Raw genomic sequence first — 20,663 nt, 5'->3', positions numbered from 1 at the left:
GGTAGAAACAGGCAGATCACTGTGAGTTTAAGGCTAGCCTGGTCTACATAGCAAGTTCCATGCCAGCCAGGGCTATATATAGAGACCCTATCTCAAAACAAAGAATAGGTTTAACATGCAAGTCGTAAGACTCGGAATGCCCAGAGAAGCTGACTATACAGGTAACATCCCAGGAGATTAGATGCTGGTGGTACTCTAAGGTGCTCTGGGACAAGCAGAATCAACAAATCTGTGTCTTGGTCATGACTGCATCTATTAGCTTCGAGCCTCAGTATGAAGCCTCTTGCACTTTGTCGAAATTACTGTCTTTATGTGTGTAAGGAGCTTATGACTGCTGGGGTCTTTTTGAGCCTCAAACGGCTTCTGGTTTGTGACACTGTTGTAGAGCTCCGATTGCCTACTTTGCCTGTCACGTTACTTTTCATAGATGTCAACTGCTTACTAAGTATAGCAGTTTCACGTGATTGTGAAACATCCAGAGAGGTTCCAAAGAGCTACTCAGATCTAAACAGCGCATAGTTCACTCTCTAAGCGACTAGTATTCAGCAGCAAAGGCCCATCAACATTTCCAAACGTAGGAGACATACAAGAAATAGTTTAAATATGTAGACATTATCAAAACTCCCTCTTTATTTCCTGTATGGATCTGAGGGTTCACTAGGTCTTGTCAGAAGATAGCCCTTGTCAGAAGTTTAAAAGGTTTTGTTTTAGCTGGGCGGTGGTGGCACACGCCTTTAACCCCAACACTAGGGAGGCAGAAGCTGGCGGATCTCTGTGAGTTCGAGGCCAGCCTGGTCTCAAGAGCTAGTTCCAGGATAGGTTCCAAAACTACAGAGAAACCCTGTCTCAAAACAACAACAACAAAAATGTTTAATTTTATTTTTACTTGTGTGTTCATGTGTGTGCAGAAGCACAAGCAGGTACCAAAGCCAGAGGTGAGAGTTCAACCTTTTCTATGACTTCTCAGGAACACTGTCTAACTCGGCTTTGACACAGGTCATTCAGGAACCTGGAACTTGTCCATTTAGCTACGCTGGGTGAACAGTGAACTCCAGGGATCCACCTGTCCCTGCTCCCTGGGCTGTGATTACAAATGTATCAGCATGTCTGGCTCATTTTCCTGGCACGGATCCTGAAGGCTGAGCTTAGGTCCTCCCGTCTGTACAGCAAGCACTTTTGCAGGCGACCTCTCTTCTCCTCCCTGATCCCTAAGTTGTTCTCTACACAAAATATTTTCAGTGTTTTTCCTCCTTAAAGAGGTACTTTCTTGGGGCAGAGATGCTTCTAAGGGAAGGACTCACTGACAGAAATTCCCTGAAACACACAGAAATTCCACAGCACCGACTGAAAGAACATTTATTTTTAAATCTTTAAAATTTCCGCTGTGTTTTCATACAATTTTGTAATTTAAAAACAAACCTTATACATAGATTTTTACACGAAACATCTGGTTGCCTTGCAAATGACCAGCAAAATTCACTATGTGGCAACTTAACCATTGCTCACAAAAGTCTTACTTAACTAAGTACTTTAAAAAGTAGTTCAGTGGTTGGTAGAGAATATGAAAAGAAAAAAAAATCAAAGGCAGTTTTAAATTTGAAGGCAACACTCTTCATGGAAACCCACTTCTGAACTTGTAGGAGTCTCAAGCCTGTGATGAAATCATTGTATAAGTAACGAGGATCCGTACAGAACACTGTGCCCTACAGTTTAGGAATGGGCACGGCCGCCATGGCTATACTCTCAATGGCACACTCATCAGTTCCTCTGCGGATCCGGAAGTAGCCTCTCTCTCCCCATTGGGTGCCCCAGCTGTTCTTCACAATCCAGTAGGCTATGCCTGTGTCCGGATCCCTTCCATAGCCCACGAGCAGAACAGCGTGATTTGTCAGCTCGAAGGGGTTGAAAGGGTCACCGAGCCCGGTGTGGTGGTAGACGCCACTGTGGTAGTGCAGGAAATCGTCATGGACTTCAAAGGCAACCGCCATGGGTCCGTGCTGGACCAGCTCAAGCTTCATCAGGGCTTCATTACAGCCACCGTAGAAACCACCCACGTAGTAGTACTGTGAAGTATAGTAGCGAAGACAGTTCTCCTTCGGTTGGCAGGGAGCATCCGTGGCTGTGTAAGGGAAGCAGTTTTCTTCCACCACCCCAAAATCTTGGGCATATTTTCCTGCAATGAGGTACGGGAACCCACCATCACAACCTACGGATGAAAACACACATGGTTATTACATTTCCACTGGAAGAAGGCAGGCCCAACTTCTGCTATGTCCTGCTTTTTTCTTCTCTGTTCCCTGGAAGTTTTTCTGGGTTTAAAGAATCACCCCATTCTCCCTTCCCAACCATATATATATAGCTTTACGGGGCATTCACTTAATACCTAGTAAGCAATGTAGCAACCCTAGCACAGAGGTTGAGTGATGAAGGCTCGGAAACCAAAATAGGTTCGAATCCAAAACTCTGTGAACCATTGAATGCCTCGGTACCTCTGCTTATTTATCTGGGAAATGTAGATGGTGACAGCGCCACCCTCAAGGTGTAAAGTAGTCACTTCACATAAAGACAATCACTTTAGTGAGTGCGGTCATTGCCATATGGCCCCTCCCCCCACTGATTCCTTCTCAATCAACTCTCCCATCTTCATCCTCAGTAGCTCTGTACCTCCATCGTTATTCTCATCCTTGTACCCACTTAACGTTTGTTTCTGTTGCCTAATTGTACTTCACGAGCATAAGGAAACTTTTGATAGCTTCCACCTCCTGGGGTCTAGACTGTACAACATGGCGTGTAGTAGCGTCGAGAGAAAGAACAGCTCACTATAGTGACCCGCAGCAGTTTCACCGGAGACCAGTAGCCACCTCTAGACTGGCATCAGGAAACTTTACAATGATAGTATTTTTTTTTTTTTTTTTTTTTTTTGGTTTTTCGAGACAGGTAGTATTTTAAATGGGATTTTCTTCTAAATCATATCTGACTCTTTTCTACAGCCAGTTCTGAAAGGCTAAGGACAGAATGTTAAATTCTCTTAGAAACAGATATTATAGCTTTATTAGGAACTGGATGGTGAAAAAAAGACCACCATTGGAACCGAAAGTTGCAATGCTTAAAAACTGTGTGATTTCCTAAGAAAATTTGCTCATACACCTGCTTTGTAGAGTTTTGAGCACTGTTAGGTGATATTGTAAGAGGCAGTACTCCCTTGGTATATTGACAGCTCACTATAGGAAGCAGGAGATTCCATGATAAACTGTCCACTGGTAATCGGTGGGGCTACATTCACACCAGGGCTTTCTGACTACAGACACTGTACTTTTCTGTTAGGCCACCCCTTTACTTTTGCCAGTGATATGTGCTGACATGCAGCCAAATAGCTCATGGCATAGCTCTGAAATATAGCCTTTACCTTGGGCGTACTTGCTACAAGATACAACCTCTTGAGGACTCAGGATTGGGGTCTGAGTATTGTTGGTTAATATACGGATTCTTGATTCTAGCATACCCATAGAGGCAAATGAGTAGCAGCTTCCACAAGATTCTGTAGATGAAGAAAAAACAATATATATATATATTATTTATTTATAATCTCACAAAGAAACATGAAAACCTGAGTGAATGAGACACCTTAGTATAGATTTATAATAAATTTTTAAAACAAAAATCAGTACAACATATATAGAAGACTGGATTTTCAAGCTCTGATCCTGAGATACTTTGACAGTGATGGGTGGGTTTATGTCTATAATAGATTTAGCCAACAGACTGGGAGAAATATGGTGGGACACATGTGAGCTAAACTTAAAAAAAAAATCTCTAATGCAGTGGAAAGTTTGAGTTCAACAAAATTTATGTTGAAATTCCGAGCTCTGATTCTAACAGTTGGAGGAGTCCTTATGAGTGGGATTGGTGTCCTGGAAAAGACACCCAGGGACTTACTGGACAGAGCCAAATGAATTTATTAGAAGTGTCTGCTGTGCAGACACTTACCATTATAAGAAAAGGAGAAAAGCTATATGCTGAGATGGTGTATAAAAGCAATGCTATTTTTCTGTTTCCTCAGATTGCATGGGTAAAAGAAATAAGCATATGTAACAAAATATTGTAAAACTGGACTGCCCCTTGCTATAATCTTTAAACAAACCAATATAGCTTTATATTTCTATTGTCCCACAGCCTCTCTCATCTTTGCCATCGCTACAAAGATTACATGAAGATTATGCCTATAGCAAACCCAAGATAAAACCAGCTCTACACAAAATGTATATCATTCAACTTATTATATTAGCTTCACAAAACTATTAAGTGCTCAGCATTCCACTATGAATCTAAAGATTTGTGAAGTCAATTTAACTAATTTTGCATAGAGGTATGTTCAATAAGTCTGATTATTAATAATTTGGTAGCTACCTTCTGTACAGAAAAGTACTATGAAGCTATTATGCTTTTAAATGTTAGCAAGAATACTGTCTTTCCTTCTCCGGGTAATGATTTATGAACCCCCACTGGAGGAAGAGAATAGCCAAGACACTGTTCCAACTCCACCATCATAAACCTTGCTTGAAATACTTAGATTGTTGTTCTTTGCACTCAGCTGGGTATTTCCTCAAGGGCTCTTTATCTTGCCACGTGACACCGGAAAGGAGTTCAGAGTATGTTTGTGGAAAGAATGAGTCAAGAGATAACAAGTAGGCACATTCTTGCAACCCAGAAATGAAGCAAATTCAAGGCAAACTATCAATCATTTACTTCTGAGCTCTTGAGAAAGCAGAACTTTGGGTCCTCACGTGTGAGTCTCCTAACAGGTCCCAGCGTCATAAGACCCTCAACCTAATCTTCCAAAAGCCTTGTTTCTGCTTAACTCTTGTCATGTTTGATGCTTCCAGAAATTCTCCCTTCTAAAAGTCTCCTATTTATCGGTTTTATACACTGCTCTTGCTGCTGAGGGATCATCTAAATTATGAAGATGAGAAGATAAATACCTGTAATGGTGACTTAGAAGCCACTAGTCTACAGTCTCCACACTTAATAACCAAGACCTAGAACTGAGACCATGACCTGAGCCGACAGCTAACCCACTGGTTCTCAGTCTGTGGGTGGTACCCCCTTGCAGGGGGTCGCACAACCCTTTCACAGAGGTCACCTAAGACCACTGGAAAACATAGCTATTTACAATACGACTCATAACAGTAGTAAAATTACAGTTATGAAGTAGTAATGAAAATAATTTTATGGTTGGGGGTCACCACCCATACAATTTGAGGAACTGTATTTTTAAAAAGGTTACAGCATTAGGAAGGCTGAGAACCACTGAGCTAAGCAATAGCAGATGTTAGCATTTTATTTTCTCTTTGTGCTGGACTAGGGGCCTTTGCATTTTGTTTTTAATGATTGTAAATTTCAATCACTATTTTGTTTATTCATGAAGGGCGAAAACAAACTGTGAGGGGAAAGACTGTTATTGACCTTATTCACAGAATGACAAAGAAAATCACGTATTTTCTTCTCTTGTTTGACTTTTGCAACAGTCTGTTTCCGATTGTCTCTCCTCGTCACACAATCAATAAGTACATAGAATATTAACTTCAACTTTGCGGCTTCCAAGCCATCTAGAAAATACTTCCTTGGAACTCTTCCTTTAACGAAGGGAAAATCAAAGAACGGATTGTGAACACATAACCAGAGTCACTACTGCTCGCTGGAGACATTAGCCACCCAGCTTCCCCAGGCTGTAACAGCCATGGAGCTGTTAAGTATTAATCATTAAACCCATGTTATCTGACCATCCGCTATGATGGGAGGGACAGGTTACAAGAATGGCCCTGCGGCTCAGAAAGTGCTTTGTTTTGAAATTACAGGAATGTGAAAAGTCCATACATCCCTGACTTTCTGGGAAGACTGTCAACTGCTGAGACAATCATTGCCTCCTCTCAAACAGAAAACCCAGTCTGGATTTTAAAAGAAACATAGTATTTTAGACAGATATAATGCAATAAATAAGAAGGGGTCTGTCTTTCAGAAAGTTCTGTGTTGGACCCCCCTTCTACTCTGTGTCTCCGTAGTTCACATCCTCCAGCGGTGGGTAAGACACTGCTGTAGAACGGAAGAGAGCCACAGTTCTCGCCTCTCTTGCTGTGCCCCTCATTAGCCACGTGACCCAGAACAAGGCACTTAGCCTTTGGCATTTCTTTGCATCTTAGTGCAAAGGTAAATTAGGTAGAGTGAACAATTTAAGAGCCTTGTCTTCCTGCTCTAATGAACATCTATAACCAGGACTTGAATAGAGTGGATTTTAAATAACAGGAAAGCCCTCCCCATTACCTAATATGACCCTGGAGAGCCACTTTCATTCTCCCAGATACAATAAGACCTGGTGGAAGACAAGGTAAATCCACTTCACTGAGTTTCCTACCTTCTCTCCCCACTCCCACCTCTAAGTTAATCTAGCTATAAAGAAGGCATTTTAAAAAGCTGTTTGAAAGTGTAAATGTAAAACTTCACTTGCCTTTCCAATATTTCCTTTTACTTTAACCTTAATTTCTTCACGCACTGAAGAAAAGTTGTGAATTCCCTCAACTGTGGCCAATTTAGAATTCTGTACTGTATAGAACACTGGAATCATGAAAGTGGAGCATTTTCAAGGACCTCAATTAACTGGAAGAGAATGGGGGAGATTTGGGGACTATAAGAGCTTTTACTAATGTCCCGGGAAGCAATGTCAAAGAACTTCCTTCAGAATGTCTCATTTCCTTCCCCTGGATGGCTGTCTCACCTCACCAGTTAGCCACACATGCAAGGGTAAACTCTACCCTTACCCCACCGGATCCCACAATTCCTTTATTAATGTAACTATCTTGTGTTGTACTTTAATGTTTTGCTTGTGTATCCTTCTAAACTCTAAATCTTGTGAACAAAAGCTATTAATCTTTAAATACTCTGCTATTATTAAAAAGTTTCTGAAAGGATGGAGGAAAGGACTTAGTGGGCAAAGCACTTGTTATGAAAACAAAAAAACCTGGTTCAGATTGCCAGGACCCGCAAGAACACTGGGTATGGCAGCACAAGTCTGGTAACCGCAGAACTGGGTTGATGGAATCAGGTAGGAGGCTTTCTGGGCAGCCCGCCTGGCCAAAATGGTGAGCACTAGGGTCAGTGAGAGATGATGTTCCAAGCAATAAGGTGGTGTAATGAGAAAGAAACCCTCAACAACCTCTGGTCTCAAGGACGCATGTGAATGCAATAACACATACATGCATATACAACACACACACACAAGCTCCCTAACATAGAGTAAATACTATAAGCAATGAGAGATGCAGTATCAAGGCATCAGAAGTTCACATTATTTACTAGTTGCTACGTGCCAGACTGCCAATAATGACGTCAACACAGGGCATTCCTTCTCAAGTCTCTCAAGTAGGCACAGAAACTCTAAGTTAGAGTTCTACTGCTGTGGTAAACACCATGACTAAAAGCAACCTGGGGAAGAAAGGGACCATTTCATCTTACATTTCCAGTTAATGGTTTATTATAAAGGTAAATCAGGGTAGAAACTCGAAGCAGGGACTGATGCAGAAGCCATTAAAGAGGTCTGCTTACTGGCTTGCTTTTTATGGCTTGTTCAGCTTTTCTTATAGCACCCAGGTCCACCAAGCTCATGGGTGGTACCTCCCACAGTGATCCGGACCTTCCCACATCAGTCATCCATCAAGAAAATGCCCTACAGTCTTGCCCACGAGCTGGTGGAGGCATTGCTGCTTCTAAGGTTCCTCTTCTCAAGACTCTAGTTTGTGTCACGTTGACAAAACACTAGCCAGCACCTGGTCTATCTGATGATCAGTTAAACTTTAAATCCTCTGCAGCTGAGTGAATGGTTAGCACATTCACGATTCCTGGGAATTGTTGAGAGTCCATGTTCTCTTGGGCTGTCCTTAGTGGCCCCAACAGATATTTACATACGACTGCTGGAATCTGACCTAATATTCTTTCAGTCGTAAGGTAACCACTTTGGAATGTATTAATTAACTACGTTAATAGCAAACCATAGACTTCCATTAACTCTAAACCCAAGAGTATCATCAGATAACATCTGAACTTCACAGCTGAGAACTGGCAACTTTGCTGTAACCCATCAACATATTTGGCAAATACACCTATTTATAACTCTGTCTTGTTCTGAGATGATAAAACATCATGTCTAAAATGTAATGGCCCCTTACCATAGAACGCACCATTCAGAGAAACCTAAGACCTCTTTTTATGTGTCAAAGAGTTGGTTGCCATTTTCCTTCATTTCCCTTTCTAGGAAATGACAAAAGTAAAGGATTTCTGGATGCACACCTTCTCTAGAGGCAGTGAGTCCCTAGAAGGTTAACGGAGAACACCCCTGGTATCAGATGAAGGATGGAGGTCTTTTGGACTGGGTGAAGCCGGACCTGATCAAAACTTTTTCATCAATGAGGATGAAGCTTGAAGTGCATGGGATTAATAGTAAGATGTGGAAGAAGTTGATACAAATATATTTCTAGAAAAGAGGAAGAATTTACCTTTCAAAGTCATACATTCATAATTATGATCTTCATTTGACAAAACTATGGATAATTTATTTGGTATTTTGAAAAATGTTGAAAACTTGAATATTTATTAAAATTGTTGAGGGTATGTGCAGAGTTAGTCAGTCTCCTTTAGCAAAATTGCAACGTTTACAGAGAAAATTATTTTGTTGTTGTTGAAGTTTTATATTTTATAGTAACTCACAAGTAAATTATCTTTGAATTAAATGTGTTTGACACTTAAAAAATCTGTAATCTAACATGTTAACAAACTTTGAAACTTATTTTAGCAACACCAAAGTTTTCAGAAAGCTTTATAGCTGGAGATTGGTTATATAATCTGTAATGAGTCTCTATGCAATAGTTGAGTTAAAGTTAGGAAAGTAAATTCTCTGTCATCAAGTGCAGTTAAAGGAAGTTTTATAATTGCAAAGCTAAATCAACTCATGGCTTAGGAAACTGAGTCAGTCCTTTCTATAAGAAGCCATATTTTGATATAAAATAAAATGAAATGTCCATATACAGCTTAAGAAATCTAAGCTTGTGTAGTGATTAAAGATCACATAGCGGGAGAAACAGGAAGACAGATAGCAGAAGAGATTCAACAAACCAGATTAACTTCCATTGGAAAGAAGACCAGTTTAATGGAGGGGGAGGGGGGAGAGAGAGGGGGGGAGTAGGAGGGAAATGGTAGGAGGGGAGGAAGTGGAAATTTTGATTCCTATTATTTATAAAGTAATAAAAATTATCAGAGAAAATTATTTCTTTCCACTAAAGAGTCTCCTAGCAGCCAGGTAAGTGAGGTCTACTTACCACTCTGATGAAATCCATTCTGAGAAATGGTGAGCTCCAGGAAATTTTTAGCAAATTTGGTCATTAACGCAAAGGAAGTGAGTAAGAATTCAAAGGGCACTTTTTTAAAAATGATTTTGTTAAATACACTCTGTAGTGTAGGCTACCTACCAACTGGCAGTTCTCCCTCCTCGTCTCCACAGCACGTGGTCTCCATCTGTTTACTAAAGTAGAAAGACCATGCCATCCCTTCCCTGTGTCCTTAAGTCTACCCTAGATCCCAATATACAATGAGCACTCAGTTACCAACAGCTTGGGGCAACTTGATGAAAACTCAAACTGTTGCTAGTTTTACCTTGGTTACGGACGGGGCTAACAAAATTGACACCATTTACGTCTCTCCAGTCCCAAGATTCTGGCAGATTTAAGATCTGTTTCTGTATTTCAGCAGTCATTGGGGCAGGTTTGGGCCTAGAATGGAAATATATAGATATATTTAATACCAACATAAAGTCTTTCCTTAGAAGATCATCTCCTTACCTCTGATTCCAAGGTTTAAGCCACAGTAGCTAGTGTCTTCATGGAGAACGAGCGATTACTTGTCCCGTGAGTGGCTCAACGTGGCCATTACACAATATGTCAGTTACATAGCTCGGCTGCACAAAGAGCGTTCCGTTATGACAGATGTTCAGGATCTACTCATTTTCCTTGTACCGTGAAAGCTACTTTTAATATATTTGAACAGTAACGTTCTCTTACTTTTGGGAGACGTTGATCAAGAAAGGAGACCCAGGTTAAAGATCTTCATTTAGATGTTTTAGAGAAAACATTGGACTAACTGGTGTTTGACTTAAGAGGTGGCGACGTCTTCACACTTACTATGTGACATTCTGCAAAAAAACTGTAATGTCACAAACTACTCTTTATTCTTTTTGTTGTTGTTTTGGTTCTGTTTTTCAAGACAGGGTTTCTCTGTAGCTTTGGAGCCTGTCCTGGAACTAGCTCTTGTAGACCAGGCTGGTCTTGAACTCACAGAGATTCACCTGCCTCTGCCTTTCGAATGCTAAGATTTAAAGGCATGGGCCACCCCAGTCTGGTATACTACTGTTTATTCTTAAGAATAATAGAAACACTCATACCTATTTCAAAGAATCTTTACAAAAATTCAATATAATAATAAGAATAACTCAAAAATGTAAACGATAACTATGATGATTACTGTCACCATTGTACATGTCACTAAGAGTACTAAATGAGATGCTGGCACTGTGAAATGATTTCCAGTACAAACTATACATTGAATCACTAACTTCTGTCTTCCTTCCATCCCATAAGGAAGAGCATTTGGTCGTAACACACACATACTAAAGAAAATAAAAGTTGGGAAGCAACATTATATGGGCACAAACAGAAAGAGAGAGGAGTTTAGGGTACTAACATGAGAATTAGAAACACGTTAGAGTTACTGCCCATTATCTGGTCTTAATGCCTTGGGCCTCAATGCTTTAGGGATCCAGTGAAATGTCTGTTTCAGAATGAGTGTCTGCGTAGAGTGAAATCTCTGTATCAGCGAATTGCTCAGAAGTGATAGTATTTGTGTGTGATTGCATCAGTTCCCTGACTTCTGAAGCCTCAGCTTAATAATATGAGACTTTCTACTACAACAACTATAGATTTACAGCAGAATCAATTTAGATATAAAAATCCTACTAGATATCATGCAATCAGACTTCCACATTTGCTCTAATAGTTCCCTCTCCATATGACTTCCGTCTTTATCTTGAACTTTCTATGGCACTCTAATGGTAATAACTTTTCATAATACAACAGCTGGTGTGCAGACAGAGTCTAGGAGGAAAAAGAGTCCCCCTGAAGCACACCATGTGACATGTAACAGAACTCTAGCTTGAGGCTCACACTCTCAGACAGAGCAAGCCCCTGCTTCCATTGTGAAGTCCCTCTGCCTTAGGTTTCTGTTAAACAAGCTCAATGTTTTCTCATAGATCATTAGAACTCTGCTTAATAAATCCAGGAAGGGGATACTATGAACATTCTTTGTCCCAGTTTTGACCAAAGCAACTCATGCACTAGAAGCCTCTAGAACAGGCTTTGAGAAATACCATAGCACAGTCTTTTGAAAGGGGCCCAATTATGGGAAGGGTGTTATTAGTTGGATAAGAAAAAGTTTCACAGTGTCTCATAGTTTAAAAAATTTCATTGAACATGGCACAAAAGTTGGAGGTATATCTCAGCTAGTTCAAAGAACTCCATCTTTGAATGGATGGCTTATTTCAATTATATAAAAAAAATCGCAGATTCTAAAAATATCCAGGAATAACCTATGAATGTCTTGAGAATGGAAGAATATTTTCATATCAAGAGAAAATAATCATCCTAAATAACTTATCAACCCCATAATCTCTCTATTCGTCTCTAATTCCCTTGTCTTTAACCATGATGATTTCTTCTGAAGAAAAGCTTGACATCACAAGAATAGCCTCAGATGCTTAACAAATGCTAAGGTACCACAAATCCACTCCTATCTGGAGCCAGCCACAGTTCTAGAAAGGGAATGTAGAATACTCACATTTTTACTCAGAGGAATACAAAACAATATATCGTCCCAAAGCAGGAAGATGAGGTATCCAAACAAAAACTGGCAGATGCTACCAAAGCCAAGGAGGTGAGGAGGGGTGGAGGCGTACTGAGAAATAAGGAGTTATTATTTTTTCCTGGGCCTTAAAGCACCTAGATTTCAGAATTTTTTTCAGTGGCAAATTTGACAGTTATGATTAGCAAGCTGAGAGATAGTGGTGGGATAAAATGGAGGTAATATAAAAAAAGTTTCTAAGAATGTTTATCATAGTTTTCAAAAGCAGGTTACATAGCAACACAGTTATGGTCCCATTTAGATGACCTTGGGTTCCAAGCATGAGTCTAGTCATTAGATTGCAGTCTGTAACAACTGTAGCTGGAGACAGGAAAGTGAAACTGGCAACACTTCAAAGAATGACTAAAAATGACAACAAGAAGAGAGAAGACAAGATACAGGAATAAAGAGAGTGGGGAATGGATGTAAACCAACAGCACAGGAAAGACCCCCAAACACAACTTGGGCAAATATACTTGACTATGAAGGAAGGTGGAGGAAAAACTTGGACTACTAGTTCAAAGATGAGCCATCCAGGTGGGGCTTGAGTGGAGGGAGGGTGACCTTCAGTACTGAAGTGACTAGTGACAAGGGAGGTGACATGTTACCTTGGGATCCTTTGATTGTGGCCACCACTTCTCCTGACCAGATCTCTCAGGCTCAGTTTCTCGTATTCCTTGTAGGTGGTTGCGGTCCAAGACTTCTGAACAGTGTTGATGGCCTTCACAAAGCTGTGGTCGTAACTGTAGAGCCTATTGGAGAATCTGTGGGAAAAGGACAGAGCTTCAGATGCAGTCTTCTCTGGTGAAACTACTCGCCAGTAAAACTGATACTCACACCGTGCATCAAGGTGGGGAGTGGTGTGGCCACTGAGGAACACAGAAGGGCTGAAAGCCGTTATGTCTCCCAAAAAACTTCAAGTTAGCCAAGCAGGATGTATGACAACATTCAGTAGAATACTTATATGCTAGTGACAGATTCGAAACAACCTACATCAGTGTCCTAAAATAAGGAACTTATTAATGCAAATGACACTTCATTTATATGTATTTCATGCTAGAGAATATATAGAAGATTACTTAGTGATGTGAAGAGAATTTACATTGCATTAATTTTAAAAGGTACGGCTTATACAAAATTAATTTTTGTAAAAGTCTATATATAATTTATTTTTAAATCTTTATTTATTTATTTTGTTTTTTTTTTTTCAAGGCAGGGTTTCTCTGTAGCTTTGGAGCCTGTTCTGGAACTAACTCTTGTAGACCAGGTTGGCCTTAAACTCACAGAGCCTGCCTCTGCCTCCTGAGTGCTGGGATTAAAGGCATGCGCCACCACCACCTGGCAGTTCTATTTATTTTTTCAGTTGGCAGAGAGTATTAGCTTTTCTGCATGCCCTATTTATTTATTTATTTGTTTGTTTGTTTGCTTATTGAGACGTGCTCTGAACTCAAAATCATTACACACCCAAAGATGGCTTGGTACTTCTGCTCCTCCAGTCTTTACTTCCTGAGTGATGGGATTATAGGCATGCATCACCATGCCTGGCTAATGCAGCGCTGAGTGCAGAATCCAGGGCTCTATACATACTAGGCAGCTACTCTATCTGCTAAGCCAACACCAAGCCCCTACGTGGGCCCTTTCAAAGTGCACATTTATAATATGCTACATGAACTAAAGCACAGAAACAAAAGTATCTGTAATGGACACATGCTTTCTAAATACACAATTCCTAAATATTATTCCACATAGGTGCTTTATGCCCTGAGTATTAAAAACTGGTAATAGCAGCAATATCTGAGACCTCTTAAGAAATGAGGATAATATCCAGCTCAGATCGCTGAAATCAGAATCTGAAATAAGTTCCGCGTGTGATCCAGACACCAGACACTAACATGAGAATCACTTGTCTGCTTTATGTGAAATGCTTGGCCACGGCTATAAAAATAACACAGAAACAGCATGATTTTTTTATGTTAATTATTCACCGAATTCCAACCTTTGTCAAACCTGTGTTTGACACAGCAATTATATAAGTGACCCTTATCCTCCCACTGTAAAACACTCTGGGGTTGAGCAGCTGTAACTCATCATTCAAGACGGTCACCCACATTCTGTTAGACAACATTAGATGTGCCCAGCGCAAGACACACCTAATTCAGGCACTCTGGAAACTTTTCTTTCACATTTGTAGAGAAAGCGTTTTGCCAGATCCAGGGAAACAGAGAACACTGCAGAGAAAGATGCGCATCCACGTTGATAACCATTTCAATCATGGCTCCTTCCAGAGGCTGCAAAGCAACCTTTATTAGAAAAGCTACTAAGCGCTCCAGCCTTATTCTGACCTTAACCCAACAACGAAAAGAAGCGACAAGTTTTTTTTTTTTTAAATTTCTTTAGACACAAGAGTAAATTTCAAAATGTTCAGTGAAACAGTTTAAAATATTTTCCATCAAGCCTGCTTTTTCCAGACTGGTAAAGTCTTGAGAAGCTTGCTACCTACTTCCCTCACTTGATCATAATAGCCACGAGAGCTTCGTATGCTGATAAATGCATTACGGCAAAGACAGGATGCCACTATAGCTCTTCAACGCTACTTCTGGCACTCAAGAGTCAAGGAGATTAAAATGAAAATCATGTTAGCCAGCATTCCAGTATGTTTGGGGCGGGACTCCTGTGACCACATCCCTAGCTCAGAGCTACTGCCAGCTGAGGCTGCTGAGGAGGAAGGGTCAGGTTTCCTCAGGGGTGTGGCCTCAGAAAAGTTGCGCAGCTCAGAGAAGGATGCAGTTCAAACTGGATCCAGTGAGCTACAAAGGAAAGAAACAGCTCTGAAGTTTGAAGGGACCATGGGAGGGTAGTCTAGGAGAAGTTGCACTGGGTGAGTAGATATGAGAAAAATACATTATATACATGCATGAAATTCTCAAAGAACAGATATAAATAAATTGAAATAATGTATTGAATATTAGGTAACAGATAGGTAAAAGCTGAAAGAGATCCTAAAGTTAGCTTGATCACAAATGTTTATTTTAAGTAGAAGGCATTATAGGGAGATTCTTTACCAAATGGTGCAATATTTGAAAGGTCTAGTCAGGCCTACCTGTGTATAGCAGAAAGCATACAAAATGGACAGCGTTTAGGAAACTATGATGCTACAGAACCATGCTACAAGAGCTGGAGAGCTGGCTCAAGGGTTAGTAGCACAGGCTGCTCTTCCAGAGGACCTGGGTTCGATCCCCAGCACCCACATGGCAACACACAATGATTTGTAACTGTGGCTAAATGTCTTTTACTGGCCTCCAGGGACATAAGGCAAGTTTGCGGCACACTGACATACAAGCAGAAAAAACACCAATACACATTTTTTAAAAAATGAAGGAAACTAAAAACTAAGATTTCTATAAAATTTTTTTTTTAAAAAAGAACCTTGCTAAATAAATCCACTTAAACTGAACTCAAAAGGAGGAATGCATTGTCTTCATTCTGGCCACTGAGAGGTAAGAGTAAGTCATCTCTCCAGCCACATCTCTTATGACCTCTCTGCTGCAGGTGCTCCTCACCGAGGTCACTTGGCCTTGACTGTTGGGTCTGTGTACTTTTAGTGGCTTTTACAACTACACAAAATGGAAAAGGAAATATTTGTTGGTCCTCCCTCTTGCAAAACTGATAATGTCTGGAAATTCTTCTTTTTGTGGTTCCTTATGGCAGATACCTGAATGAATGAACACAGTAACTGCATTTTATAAGTTGAATTGTATCCCTTGGATAAGAAAGGGAGAAATACTGCAAATATATTATAATTTCAAATAATAAGTAGGGAGGTAAAAGGCCATACTTAAAACCCTTACATCCAATATCTTAGCTTGAGATTGAATTTGGAATCAGCTCTTTAAAGAGGTGATAAGAGCTAAACTAGGTCATTAGCGTGGGCACTGGTCTAGCTTAGTTAAGGTCTTGAGATGAAAAGTTTAGGATAAAGCAAAGAAGACCGCTGGGCGATGGTGGCGCATGCCTTTAATCCCAGCACTCGGGAGGCAGAGGCAGGCGGATCTCTGTGAGTTCGAGACCACCCTGGTCTACAGAGCTAGTTCCAGGACAGGCTCCAAAGCCACAGAGAAACCCTGTCTCGAAAAAAAACAAAAAAAACAAAAAAAAAGCAAAGACCAAATAAGGAGATAGTGAGAGGAGGCACCAGCAGCAAGCAAGGAAGAAAACAAGTTGTAGCCTTCAAAATGCACAGCAAAGAAAACTTTCCTTTAGGCCACCCGGTCTGCCATGCTTCTATGTGATAGTCGGGCATTGACATTGCAGAAATCCCAAGAACTTTAACTTCAGCTGTTTGCTGTATTTCCAGTTTGTTGCATTACCTGGTCACTCATTGTAGCATTATCATATACATATATTAAATACATTACTATACCACAGCCAGTGAAATAATTTTTCTCTACTAGTCATTAACAATTTTGCTCCTCTGATCGTTCTTTTTAGTTTTAACCACTCCCCATTTTATTGAAACTTGTCGAAATATTACCTTTCTCCCATGAGTCCACATAGAGTTCCAGTACAGTTTTATGTAACACGGCTAAGTTCATAAGCCAAAATTGCAATTGCTCAACGTAAACACACTCATACCACACGTACCAAAAGACAAAGCTATGTGGACACATCCCTCACCACACTCACTTTTCCTGGACACTTCCAAGGTTTGCCATGTTCACGTTAAACTTCTCCAAAGGACTTGCCATCTTCTTGCCAGTAAAGCAAGCCCAGTTCCGACCCAGGACATCATGCACCCATCCGGTCATGGTCTCATGGCAGTAACTGATAGCGGTGCTGCCTTTGACTTCATACTGCAACCACGTCAAAAAAAAAAAAAAAAATGAAAGACCAATTACACCTGTGTTCAGCTCTCAGGTCTCTGTCCCTGGCTTCCATTTACCCCAAAGATGTACTGTAGCCCTCTGCCAACTAAAAGAAAAACTTTATTTTCGCTGATGATGTCTGATGATTATTCTAGAAAGCAGAGAAGTCAGTTTTTCTAAGATTGGCGTTGTTGGCCACCAGACAAAATGCGCTTTCAGGAAGGAAAGAATGTCTATGGAAAAAGCTTAAACACTTAGGGCAGTTATCATAGCCAAGGTGACTTGCATTTATTTCCTTACAATCAATCAATGAAGAAATGATAAACAGTTCTGTATTTCCCATGACCAGTCAGGGAGTCATCCTTCCTCTTGAAGGCCTCAGGGCTGTTTACCTGGCAGGAATAGGGTTTTCCTCCTCTGATTTTTTTGTCAGAAGAAGCTCCCTTCAGTAGACTCTAAGAGCAGATGGCAAATGCCTTCTGTGTAGCCAAGCAAAATCCTCTTTTGCAGTTAATCTGCTGATGTACTAGAATATGCCCATTATGAGGTACTTAATATTGTCTCCACTTTATTTCAGTAATATGGCCCTTTGCGTGTTTCCATATGACCACGGAGAGAACACTGTGTGGTGACAGACCCAGGCTCACATTCCGATCCATTGGCTTTGCAGCCCCATTACTTTCCCGTAACGACATCTCATCAAGGAGGAGAGCGTGACCAGAATGAGCATGGAGGGAGGCAGACAGAAAGAAGAAAGGCTTGAACATAGGGCTAGTTGGTAGAAATTTGAAGGAGACTCTATTAGGCTATATTTATCTATAAAAGAAGGATACCAGGAAAAAAAATCACACCCAAAGTGTGTAACACTGGGACTCAGTGATCCAGTTAACATGTCCCCAAATGGAAAAGCCCAAATATGTTCTGACCTATCAGCTCAAGCAGTTTCTTTATTAATTAACCAATGAAAGCAACAGATAGATAGAAGACCCACCTACATCATGTTTTATTCTTTAAAGCTGTATTTTATAGCATTCCATAGTTAGAGGAATCTTCTCTTATTCTTTTGTTAACCTGAAGTCACCCTGTGAAAGGGAGGGCATGCTGGCACAGATTGGGCAGGCCTGTACAGGGCAGCTCAGAGGGGGAAAAAAGGCCTTGATTGGGTTAGCTCAAAGGTCAGTGCTGGAGGCTAACCTTAGGGACCTCCCCAGAGGGATTCTACTATTTCCCTGTTTTGAAAGTTCTCAGGGTCTCTTCCAGCCACAGGGAGCTCAATGTTTGTGAGGATTAAGAGGCTAAAATTTTGGCCACATCATCCCACAACAAGTGTAGTTAATGCTCCCCGCCCCCCCAAAGAATTTTTTCAATTGTATAAACATTGGTCTCTGAAGACCGATGTGCATACATGAGACAATTTAAGTTTCCACTGGTGTTTGCCAATTCCCACTGCAACAGAGAATCTGTTCAGAGGCCTTTCAGCATGGAGACCTCCAGCTTAGAGAACTGCTGTCCTAGGGGCTCCTCCTCCTCTTCAAAATTCCTATTAAATCACCACATATTCTCCAGTGTCCTTCCTTAGCCCCCCACCCCCTACTACCCTTCCTAGTAATAATCTTGACCTGCTGGGATATTTTTTTTTCTGTTTTTTGATAAAGATCTTTTTTTAAGTCACTAAAATATCCTTCCATTGCTTCTCTGGGTACACTTTACAGAAAATATTTGAATGATTGTTTCACATAGTACACTGGTCAAGAGACACCAAGAATCAACAGTTTTGCTTTTGTTTTTGTTTTTCTGTTTGTTTGTTTTTGTTTTTGAAGACAGGGTTTCTCTGTAGTTTTGGAGCCTGTCCTGGAACTAGCACTTATAGACCAGGCTGGCCTCGAACTCACAGAGATCCGCCCATCTCTGCCTCCCAAGTGCTGGGATTAAAGGTGTGCGCCACCACCGCCCAGCTCAGTTTTGCTTTTTAAATTTCAGTTCTGTAACCTCTCAGCCATGGAGCTTTGAGTGATGATGAGGGAGCCTTTCTCTGTTTTCAACTGACGTGGGCAAGACAGCCGTGACTCATCCTACTTTGCTGGATTGCTAGGAAGGATTAAAAATAACACTAAAGCCGAAAGCATTTTAATAGTTTTTAAAAAAGCTCCCCAAAAGCAACAATATAAGCATGTATAAACATTTCTAAAGACAACAGAAAAGTTCCTAGGACACCATCTGTTGCTGTTGCTGTGTAGATATATAGGCAACAACGTTGTCTAACACTTTATCTATGTGTTCAGATAACTTCCTTTCAGATTGTCAACGGAGCTGTGGATTTAAAATACTGGCGGTGGTGCCCACCTAAGTTACAGCACTCCAGAGGCTCCTGAAATGCAAATTTAACTGTAACACATTAGCATTGTTTTTTTGGAAACAAGTTTATGGTAGTGACTTTCTTTCATTATTAACGAGATCATCTGAAATGACTTATTACAATCTACTCTGCTCATTTAATCATTTAATATGTCATATGCATTATAGATTATGACATTATTATAGTGGTCCACTCATGCAGTTTTAAAAGAAGTCTACACAAATCATAAAAGAAATAAAAATCTGGACATGAAAGTCCCATCCATCACATTGGTTTACTACTTCACAGAGCGGTACCTCAGAGATCTTCGAGAACTGAATGATAAACGTGTATTTAGAGAGCTATGGTATCTGAAAAACACCGAAAGCTCAGCTCTGTGCCTTACTTGGCCTCCTTTGTAGGTAGAGACTTCAGTGTAAAGTAAACCACTTCATTTGCTGCTGTGTTTACAGTGTGAAGGAAGGCAGCTGGGAGGTGGTGAAGCACTCCTTTAATTCAGCGCTTGGGCAGTGGAAACCGGGATCTCCATGAGTTCTAGGCCAGCCTGATCTAGAGAGCAAGTTCCAGGACAGGCTCTAAAGCTACAGAGAAACCCTGTTGAAAAACCAAAACCAAAAACCAAAGAAAAAAAAAAAAAAAACAGCGACAAGGCTAATTGACCAAATTCACATTTAACTAAATCCCTCCAGACTACCATAGCTTTCTCAGAAAGAAGCCAACTTCCCTAATTTGGTTCCAAGAATAAGCATCGGCTTTCTGCCTATTAACAAAACTAAACAGTTCATTTAAAAAGTTGAATTCTAATCAAGTGCAAAGCTGCCAGGAAGCTGCAACCAAATAACGATGCATTTTAAGTAGAAAATATTGGCATGTAGATGTAAACATAAGAATGGAGGATGTTAAATTTGATTATTACCTATGCTGAAGACACTTGATTTACACTTAAAAAACTTCCAGAAATAGCTAAAAGTACCAGTTACTACCCAGCCAAGTGGTCAGCATCCATGGGCTAGTTCTCAGTGCCTTGTTCAAAGTCTCAACTATCAGGAAAGAAGAAACCACGAAAGCTTATTTAAACTGTTAATCATTTCCAATTCCTTCCTATGATCAGCAGAAGCAGGGTATAGCCTATCCTCTTCCAGACTAGTGAAAATAGGAAGCAGCACAGACGTGAAATTCTCTCTTTTCCTGGGCCACTAATTGAGTCTCTGCTCCAAAAGCTAGAACTTGACTATTTTAAACTTAGAACCCTTTTTGGATTTCTCAACTCAAGAAGTTGAGTTTAAGTTTAAGTTTAAGTTAAGTTTAAGGCATAAGTAAATGAACACACACACGCACACTCCACACACACTCATACACGCACACTCACAGGCACTCACACACACATGCACACTCACACACATGCACACTCACAGGCACTCACACACACATGCACACTCACACACATGCACACT

The 20,663-nt window shown here is 40.6% G+C and overlaps 1 protein-coding gene across 1 annotated transcript in view; it reads right to left on the bottom strand.

The window, feature by feature from the left end:
* Window positions 1-1,343: 1,343 nt before the first annotated feature.
* Ctsc (cathepsin C) overlaps window positions 1,344-20,663 on the bottom strand; it is a 32,114-nt gene continuing 12,794 nt past the window's right edge. The window contains exons 3-7 of the mRNA XM_005357618.2: window positions 16,675-16,841; window positions 12,600-12,755; window positions 9,697-9,812; window positions 3,407-3,538; window positions 1,344-2,206 (exon numbers count right to left, since the gene is read on the bottom strand). Coding sequence (XP_005357675.1) covers window positions 1,704-2,206; window positions 3,407-3,538; window positions 9,697-9,812; window positions 12,600-12,755; window positions 16,675-16,841 — 1,074 coding nt within the window. The 3' untranslated portion in view covers window positions 1,344-1,703. The remainder of the gene's footprint in view (window positions 2,207-3,406; window positions 3,539-9,696; window positions 9,813-12,599; window positions 12,756-16,674; window positions 16,842-20,663) is intronic.

The sequence above is a fragment of the Microtus ochrogaster genome, chromosome 22 (genome assembly GCF_000317375.1).
Source record: "Microtus ochrogaster isolate Prairie Vole_2 chromosome 22, MicOch1.0, whole genome shotgun sequence".
Classification (NCBI taxonomy): Eukaryota; Metazoa; Chordata; class Mammalia; order Rodentia; family Cricetidae; genus Microtus; species Microtus ochrogaster.
The sequence above is the reverse complement of the archived record's forward strand: the minus strand, read 5'-3'. Positions and strand labels throughout refer to the sequence as shown.